This window comes from Suillus subaureus, assembly GCF_016647635.1.
Source record: "Suillus subaureus strain MN1 chromosome Unknown BJ212scaffold_471, whole genome shotgun sequence".
NCBI classification, from domain to species: Eukaryota; Fungi; Basidiomycota; class Agaricomycetes; order Boletales; family Suillaceae; genus Suillus; species Suillus subaureus.
Genome location: NW_024539027.1, coordinates 1169 through 11439, shown reverse-complemented (window position 1 = coordinate 11439; position 10271 = coordinate 1169). Strand labels below are relative to the sequence as shown.

The 10271-nt window shown below is 49.3% G+C and overlaps 1 protein-coding gene across 1 annotated transcript; it reads left to right on the top strand.

The window, feature by feature from the left end:
- Positions 1 to 1375: 1375 nt before the first annotated feature.
- On the top strand, positions 1376 to 1724 carry BJ212DRAFT_1538598 (uncharacterized protein; the record flags this gene model as incomplete). The annotated part of the gene is made up of 2 exons (XM_041341829.1): positions 1376 to 1516; positions 1566 to 1724. Coding segments are annotated over 2 exons (300 nt in total), but the record flags the coding sequence as incomplete, so codon positions are not given.
- Positions 1725 to 10271: the final 8547 nt, after the last annotated feature.

Sequence of the window (10271 nt, the reverse complement as noted above, 5' to 3'; positions counted from 1 at the left end):
TCAAATCCATCTCTTCTACCCTCATGACCTCTCCTAATTCATTGTGAGATCATAGGCTGTAAATCTGAATACACTCAAAGCGCCACACGATGTATAGCTACCCTCCCCATAGTGATCAGGAGGGCTTCACCGATTTCGGTGGCGCACACGAATTCCCTCTGCAAGCTTATTGGGACGATCAATGGACTGGGGTGCAACAGCCATTGCAACCACAACAATCCGAGGGTCATGGTATGGGGGACGGAATGTTAAGTCTCAACGAAGATCAAGTGCGTTCACCATTCAGTATCAATTGATTTAAACATCTAACTCTCCTAACTCAGACCCTATCCGCCACGGAGTACGAAGGAACTGAACTCGCTGACGATTACATGTACGCTCCCCAACCTCACGCCCCCCAAACGTACACCTCCTTCGCGGGTGGCGTACCGCCGAATGTACCAGTGAGTTACCAGCTGGAAGCGATGTGTACCATCACTGAGGATGATTTCCAGTATCCACAGCATTACTTTCATCAGCTTCCGTTCCACGAGATGGATGATATTGGATATCTATATCAGACCTCATTCGATACCGTGATGTCGGGTCCTGCACTGGAGCACATCAGGAACAATCCTGTAGGACCGCCCTTTTCAGAGCCCCCATCCCACTTGACCACGACGTTGCCCCCCGCCCACAAACGGAGCCCACAAGCCCAATGATGTCAAGCTTAGGAAGCAGTCCACGGTACAGCCCGATGGCAACGTCACATATTAGCGGTCCCTCGACACCAAGTCGATTGAACACAAGCGGTGTGACCGCGCACAGCCACTCCCCAGCAACGCCCCTAAATAGGGCGTCTCAGAGCCCAGGCTTCTACGGCCCGGATTCTATGGCAGGAACAGGCTCCCGGCAATCCCCAATTTCTCCATCGCAAAAACGGCCCTTGGAATCTTCAGCAGATGATGTGCTGGTGTGTAATATCTTGAATTTTTGTAGGAATATTATTAACAATATCATGCAGCATGGACGGAGGGTTGCACCGCGCCACGCCGGTGCCTCTAACGTCCACTCTTCGCCGTCGCCCGGAGGGATTAGTTCAGCTCCCTTGCCAATCTCGTCAAGCGTTCCTGGCCGAGGTCCGACGGTCCCCCAACAATTGTACAATGTAGGGACTACGCACGCTTTTCATTTCACCACCGGAAGTGGAATGCCAGTCGTTTTCAACGTCGTAGAGGGAGCCGGTATCCCTCTGCAACAGTTGCTGCGTCGACAGACAATCCAACTCCAGGCAGGTGATGAACCCATCTTAGACATGTCCGGAGATACAATCTCTATTCGCATTGAGGTAAAGGATCCGTCTTGTTGAAATATTTGCCAAGCGTTACTTACGAAAATTGATGTGATCTATCAGTGGCCTGGCTACCCATCATTTACGAAGCAAATAGCTTCGAAGGATTGGAAGAAAACAAGGTCGCCCAACACACGCCAAAGGTTGGCGATCAAAGTCGCGGACGCCGTTCAATCTTTCTTCAAGGTCAGTCTATTAAGAGCATAATATTCGAAATTTACTCACCCCTTAACAGAAACATGCGAATACTCTATGTGATCCCCCGAATTCAACATGGCGTATCGGTCCTAATGGAATCCGCATCGAGCATCTTGCCCTTGTCTCACTACACCGTGTGTCACAGGGAAGTTGGCAGCCCAAATTGTGTCTCCTCCATGGCGATGCTCAGCAGTGATATATCCCTTCATTTGACATGTATGCCGTTTTACCCTCCGGCTATCTTTGATTGACACATGTCCCTGCAGATGTCATCCAAGCATTTTTATGTTTGCGTCCTGATTTTATATTAGGCATCGAGCATATCATCAACCATATCTTCATCAAGCATTTATTCTCATTTTCTCATTTTCAATCACACAGTCTTCATAGTGGTATCATTCTGTATCATCCGGGCATTGCATTCGGGTGCTTACACACTCGACATCAAATTTTTATCGCATTTTGTGGATCCAGAATGGCATGGTTTTCTTATATATATTTAATTTGCATGGCTCTTTATTGTTCCATAGATTTATCTCAGTCGGCTACTGATGATGTACATATAAATGGTGGCTTAAATGACTCGTCTGAAATTCTGTTGTGCTTGCGTGAGTCGGGAGGTTCCTGGACGGGCTGTCACAAGTTCCCGCCACAGGAGTTTCTACATCAGAAACACCGCGGGGTGGAAACATGTGGGGAAAAGGGTATCTAACAGCTCCGATTGGACTCCGATATTCGATAAGCACTTGATATAACATTTTTCTTAGGTTAAATATACAAAGTAACCGGTGAAGTTCAGGCTTACCATAACTCGTATGCTACAAGATCATATCAGTTCTCCAAGAACGTCGCTGCATCTATATTGACCTTAGATCGCCTCATTCGCCATGGCTCAAACACAACTTGAAGGTGTCCAGCGCATCGGCTCACGCTTTCCCAAACTCACATTCATCCTGGACCGAGGGAAACAGTTCGGACCCCGCGTCGGTAGGCTGTGCTTGACACGACCATCCGATAGCTCATCCAACCACGTCATCGACATCCGGACACCTAGTTTTCTCATCGGAACATCTCGTGGTGCAGTTCTACATTTCTCAAGGGACCATGTTCATTCAGCGAAAGGAATCAGCTGGATCAACGTATCTTTTGAGTCTTTGTGAGTTGTTATTTTACCCTGCCATCTCCCTATGGTGAATAACACTTCGGATCTACGACTTCAAGCCTCGAGCAAACACCCCCAGTACCCACTTATCAGACAGGATCGCAACCACTACATAATTTCTTAGGATTCGACAGCTCAAAACATATCGTTTCGCTTTCACTTCGAGATCCTTTGGATGCTCGAGAGATGCCTCCAAATGGAAATTCGCATGTTTCAGCTTCATGCATGCGTGGTGTGAGGAAGGTGATTATAAAGGTAGAGTCTCCTCTGTCAAAACTTTTCATTTTCATTTTTAGGTCACGCTCGCAGACTGGCGATCTTATGTTTTGACGATGCAGCCTGATATCGCATTTGCTCTCAGTGATACGCCATTTACTGTAGCCCCGCACTCGCAGAAACGCTTGACTAAAAGCATCGAGCGGAGTGCGGCTTGGCTCGCAGATCTGTTGCGCCCTGTTGAAAACATGATGGATGACTCATTCTCGGAGTCAACTTCTGCTGCTTTGAATGTATTCGTACATATGGCTGGTGGTACTTCGACCTCTGCAAGGAGAGCCTTTTCGCACAGCCTCATGGAGACTCTTTATGGGCTGGAAGCAGACGCCGTGAAACCACTGCTATGTTTGGATGAAGGAGTAGCTGGATATGCATTTGACCTAGCGGCTCTTCATGTCAGACCAGCTCCTCTCTCAACCCGCAATGATGGAGACGGAGGTATCGAAATCGCAGAAAACTCTTTGATGCTACAGAACTCAGAATTATTAGCTCAAACGCCAACACCTAATACGGCTGGTACACCTACATCGCTCTCGTCCAGCATGATCGAACCTCTTTCTTTCCTCTCCCTGACCCCTACATTGGATGAGCTCCTTCGCGCATCGTTAGATTCCCTTCCAATCGCAAAACCACGCCTTGTCACGGATGTTCGATCGCCTCATGAAATCCTGTGTTTGATCAGAGATATTGGAGTCGACGTATTCGATGCGGGATGGGCCGTAAAAGCAGCTGATATTGGGGTAGCTCTCGATTTCATCTTTCCAGTGCCTAGCGGGCACGACAGTGGTCCAGACCATTGCAAACGCGACATTGGTCACAACCTGTACGATGCAAAGTATGCTCACGACTTCGTCAGTTTGTCAGACGCCTTCCTCGCTGGCCACAATGGAACATCTTCGTCTAAAACTCCCGTATGTCCCTGCGCTGCATGCTCTCCAGTTGCCCCCACATCTCCTATTTACCATAGCAAAGTTGACGTTCAGTCGCACCAAGCGCAATCAGACGACGGCACGAGCCGCGAACAATTCTTACCTCCTTTCACACGAGCCTACCTGCACCACCTTTTACACACCCATGAGATGTCTGCGCACACACTCCTTGTCGCACATAACGTCGTCATCCTTGATGCCCTGCTTACTGGAGTGCGAACAATTCTTTCGGGTCATGCTGATCAAAATGAAGCAGAAGTCATTTTTGCTCGAGAAGTTACAAGGTTTGAGGAGGTTTATGATGGAGCTATGTCGGTACTCCATACCGCTCGAGACAACTGGAAAGACGTGAAGTACGCACGGGGTAAAGGAAGATTGGCGCGGGAGGCACAGAAAGAGAAGGATGTTCGATTATAATTGGTACATTCAACTCAAGTACAGTAGGTTTCGGTGTAATGATGTCGGGTACATATTCTCGTTATCACGATGCGAACATACCCCTAAGCTTGGTATTGTCAGCAGATAGATTGGATTGTTTCAAGGGCCGTTTCTAGGATGACATAATCAACAGACATGTTCAACCTCGTCCGACATCTGCATTGAAACCTAATCCATTCTGCATGAGCACAATAGGGTACTTCGCGTTTCCTCCTTCAACTCTGGGCACGTCAAGACCATCATACCCCGCATTTATACCCCAGTCCCCCAATACCAAAGAGACATTCGTTGACAAAAGTACGCCTGAGAAACGGGACGAGACGCGTAGCGAGAAACCACCCCATGATGAAGAGCGTATCAATCGACTTCACAAGGAACGGGAGCAAATAGAGATGAGCGAAATAGAGTGGGTTCGAGGCGGCGGAGTTCTGCGCGACGCACAAGGGCGGCGCGATAAAGCCCGTACAGAACGCATTCGCGCAGAGCTCAAGCTACAAGAAGAAGAAAAGATAAAAATGGGTAGATGGAAAGAATACGATGATAGGTGGAAGGCACTGGTCGCGTCAGACAAGGCTCTCGCATTCGCAGATATCCCATGGCCACTTCGGACAGCGCCTTCCTCCAGAGGTACCGATGCTTTCACGTTACCTGCGATTTCAGAGTTTTTGTTCGAGTCTCTTTCTGTCCGGAGCAATACTGTCACGAAGAAGAGTAGGATCCGCAGCTCGATATTGCGGTGGCATCCTGATAAGAGCTCGTTAGTTGTTGGCAGGGCTGTGGCTGATGATGTGGATGCTGTTCGAGAAGGTATTCATGCTGTGTTTTCACTGCCTCAAGCGTCTACAGGAAGATGAAAGAGATAATAATAATGCCGCGTAACGCATATATCCCTTACTAGCATATGTACCGCGAACGAAAGACCTTGAGGCTCATCGTAGTACACACATCATGCATCTAGTCTCAAAGTTACTTGGTAGTCGACTGATATTTTATTTCCATTTACAATATTGGAGCCGGCTGTTGTATACTACCAAAGTTCCCAAACGCATCGTGTCTCTTCGGACCAAGCATCTGACCGTCTACCTGTCAGGCCACATGTGTTTTCAATTATAACAAGATCAACTCGGAGCAAGTACAGCACGGGCTCAGGGTAGCGGTTCTTAGTACCTCAGGCTATCATAGCCGGTTACCTCCTCTGCTCAACCTACCGCAATGCATACACACTTGGAGTTGGAGCTATGATGTTTCAACGTTGCAACTCTGAGATCTAGATCTAGATCTGATCGACGATGGCAAGTCGTTCCAGAACTCAGCACATGTATTTAAGTACGTACTACATGAGGCTTGTGCATGCGCTGTGCTGTACACAGCTGCCTGTTAAGTACTCGAGTCTCAATTAGTACTCCTTCTTCACCTCCCTCCGTTTCATATTCCCTCTGACCCACCCGACCAAAATGCCCTCTTCGCAGGTCAAGGATTTCATCAAGAATTTCAATCTGGACAAAGTATTCGCAGTTCGATTGAGCCGGAGGTGCCCCGCAAAGAACGGACGTACACAACACAGTTCGACAACCACCCACCACGATGGCGAGTACTCCATTCTTGCAGACATCCGCGTCCATACTGAGTTTCCCATTCCTTCACCTACTCTCCATTCGAATTCATCACCACTAGTGCACCTCGATTCTCTGAGCAGGGATCCAGGCCACGAAATCTCTATCAATATCTCCGCCGCCACATCCTCTCGGGGCGATTCCTCTGCCCGTAAAGCTTCTGACATGGCTCAGACATTTTTACCTTTAGTCCAGAGCGTTGCAGGTGCAATTCCACTTGCCGGTCCTCCGATGCAAGCTGCTATTAGTGGATTATTGTCAATCCTTCAAGTCATAGATGTGAGAGCCTATTTTATTACCAGGATATTTCTTCATTCAAAGGCCATCACAGAGACGTAGTCAGAATAAGGCAGACATAGATCGCTTGGCATTACGACTTCATCGACTAAGCTCACATATGTGCAATGCCCCAACCGCCCAGGACCCCTATGAACAACACCGGAGGGATTCTATAATTGGGTATGCGCCATGTTAATGTGTTCTCGAATTTACCCGGCATTGAGTGCGCTTACTAGGATTCTGCAAGAGACCTCTGCCCAGTTGACAAGATTGCAAAAACGTCGTCTCGAATACGCATCCATTACACAAGCTATCGCCGGATGCTCTACTGAAATCAACAATTATCTGTTGGAGTCTCTGGTTGTTTCCTACTCTTTATAATTTGCCAGGATTCACTCACTGCTATGCTTGGCTAGTGGTTGTTCCAAATGCAACAAAGTCAAACCGCGCGGGGACCACCTGTGACGCAGTTGACCGCGGCTGTCACACTCGGCTGTGTGACACTGGTTGACGCAACAGGCCACGAACATGCAATATCAGTGACCTTTTGTGCCTCCTTTCAGGTCTGTCTCCCCAGCGTAAAATCCGGATTTTGAAGCTTGCTCATCAAATTCTCTAGCAACTCAATGAGATGCTCCAGGTTCTGTTCAAACGTGATTCGATCGAGGCTCAAATTCAGCGACGGTATATGGAGCAAGGACAGTATGATTTGTGTATCGACGATGACAAGCAAGTGACGCGACTTACAAATCATGAATGGCCAAGCATTGAAGCAGGCACGACGATCGTCATGAGGGTCGTCTTTGAAGAGGAGACATGCTCTACAGTTCAATACAAATGTCATTTTTGCCGCGCTGTCAATCACATTAGCGACAAGTATTCGCCTCAACGCCGGGCGAGTTGCTCGATCAATTGGTGAGTATGTTTGTCTTCTGGTTGCTGACGGCGCTCAACAACCCAAAGTCGAGAATGCAAACGACGATTTCAGATCTCCCGCGAAAACTACAGTGCAAAGCGGAGCACACAATCCTCTAACATTGATTCTGTTTCCAGAACTGAAGCAGAAGTGCACCTTATTCGCAACTTTCGCATCCAGCAGACTGTACATTACCATGAAACTTCACTAGCAGTCTTAAACTGAAAGCTCATGTTCATGTTTTGATCTGCTTACGTGACGCTGATGGTGCTGCGGTCGTGTCCTGCTCTCAGTGGGTGCGTGATCTCATTTGACCTGCTTGCACGACGCTGATGGTGCTGCGGTCGTGTCTCGCTCTCAGCTCGTGCGTGATCTCATTTGACCTGCTGACCCGACGCTGATGATGCTGCGGTCGTGTCTCGCTCTCAGCTCGTGCGTGATCTCATTTGACCTGCTGACCCGACGCTGATGGTGCTGCGGTCGTGTCCCGCTCTCAGGAAGTGCGTAATCTCATCTTTTGACCTGCTTACGCGACGCTGATGGTGCTGCGGTCATGTCCTGCTCTCAGCTCGTGCGTGATCTCATTTGACCTGCTGACCCGACGCTGATGATGCTGCGGTCGTGTCTCGCTCTCAGCTCGTGCGTGATCTCATTTGACCTGCTGACCCGACGCTGATGATGCTGCGGTCGTGTCTCGCTCTCAGCTCGTGCGTGATCTCATTTGACCTGCTGACCCGACGCTGATGGTGCTGCGGTCGTGTCCCGCTCTCAGGAAGTGCGTAATCTCATCTTTTGACCTGCTTACGCGACGCTGATGGTGCTGCGGTCATGTCCTGCTCTCAGCTCGTGCGTGATCTCATTTGACCTGCTGACCCGACGCTGATGATGCTGCGGTCGTGTCTCGCTCTCAGCTCGTGCGTGATCTCATTTGACCTGCTGACCCGACGCTGATGGTGCTGCGGTCGTGTCCCGCTCTCAGGAAGTGCGTGATCTCGTCTTTTGACCTGCTTACCCGACGCTTGATGGTGCTGCGGTCATGTCCTGCTCTCAGCTCGTGCGTGATCTCATTTGACCTGCTGACCCGACGCTGATGGTGCTGCGGTTGTGTCCCGCTCTCAGCCAGTGCGTGATCTCATTTGACCTGCTTACGCGGCGCTGATGGTGCTGTGGTCGTGTCCCGCTCTCAGGATGTGTGTGATCTCGTCTTTTGACCTGCTTGCGCGACGCTGATGGTGCTGCGGTCGTGTCCCGCTCTCAGCTAGTGCGTGATCTCGTCTTTTGACCTGCTTACCCAATGCTGATGGTGCTGTGGTCGTGTCCCGCTCTCAGGATGTGCGTGATCTCATTTGACCTGCTTACCCCGACGCTGATGGTGCTGCGGTCGTGTCCCGCTCTCAGGAAGTGCGTAATCTCATCTTTTGACCTGCTTACGCGATGCTGATGGTGCTGCGGTCGTGTCCCGCTCTCAGTATGTGTGTGACCTCGTCTTTTGACCTGCTTACGCGACGCTGATGGTGCTGCGGTCGTGTCCTGCTCTCAGGAAGTACGTGATATCATCTTTTGACCTGCTTACGCGATGCTGATGGTGCTGCGGTCGTGTCCTGCTCTCAGCGAGTGCGTGATCTCGTCTTTTGACCTGCTTACGCGGCGCTGATGGTGCTGCGGTCGTGTCCCGCTCTCAGCGAGTGTGTGATCTCATTTGACCTGCTTGCGCGACGCTGATGGTGCTGCGGTCATGTCCCGCTCTCAGGGCAGTGCGTGATCTCGTCTTTTGACCTGCTGACCCGACGCTGATGGTGCTGCGGTCGTGTCCCGCTCTCAGTATGTGCGTGATCTCATTTGACCTGCTTATGCGACGCTGATGGTGCTGCGGTCGTGTCCCACTCTCAGGATGTGCGTGATCTCATTTGATCTGCTTACGCGACGCTGATGGTGCTGCGGTCGTGTCCCGCTCTCAGAAAGTGCGTAATCTCATCTTTTGACCTGCTTACGCGACACTGATGGTGTTGCGGTCGTGTCCCGCTCTCAGAAAGTGCGTGATCATGTCTTTTGACCTGCTTACCCGACGCTGATGGTGCTGCGGTCATGTCCCGCTCTCAGTATGTGCGTAATCTCGTCTTTTGACCTGCTTATCTGACGCTGATGGTGCTGCGGTCGTGTCCCGCTCTCAGCGAGTGCGTGATCTCATTTGACCTGCTTACTCGATGTTGATGCCCGACAAAATCCCACCCTGTCAATAAGGATGCACGTGCTTTCAATGCTGGCAGTGCTTCAGCAACGGCCTATTCTCATAAGGTGTGTGATGTTGTCTATAGAAATGTTTACTGTTTTTTTGACCTTGACTAGACTGAGTTTCTCGGTGCTGTTATATCCCCCCAATCAAGGCACTTTTCATCCTCAGACGGTATGTGATCTTATCTTTCCAGGTTCACGGCTAGTTCTAACTTTTTCATTGCACTGTTAGATGGTCCGTACTTCCATATTGATTTATATTATAGCATATCTTTGAGCTGATTGCGAGTAGCGGAATATGGGTGTAACCGCTTCGAGGAGATCGAAGAAGACAGTAACCATGGTTACAACGAAGATGGAATGAAAGACTCAGATGATGGGGAGGATGAGGAGGAATGGGAGGATTGTGAGGACAGGGAGGATTATGAGGAGACAAATTATTCTGGCGAGCTTTGAATATGGCATGATGTTGCTACCCCCTCTGTACGACTGCAGATCTGGCTTCATGTGCTCTGACGTTTTGTTTCTCTATGTGCATAAATAGAATGACCTTCAGGTGAACCCGGAGTGTCCAAGTTCAAGGTTACTCTGCGAAATATGTATCAAATACTCTGCCGTGCCTGATGTACTTTTCTGCCGCTATTATCCTGTCCGAACCATTCAATTTTCCATTCTGAGCGATTCAGACACCTATACAGTTTATTTAGTTGAAACCTTACAATTGTATGCACTCGTAAATATTTCACATTAGAAAATGTGTCTCAGGAGAACCAAAGAGCTGTGCATATGCCTCGAACGAATAATGTCACACCAGATTGATGCCCAGTAAAGATCCAACATGACGGGGTCGGGGGAAATATGATATTTCTATAATTACATAATAGTAAAAATGATAAGA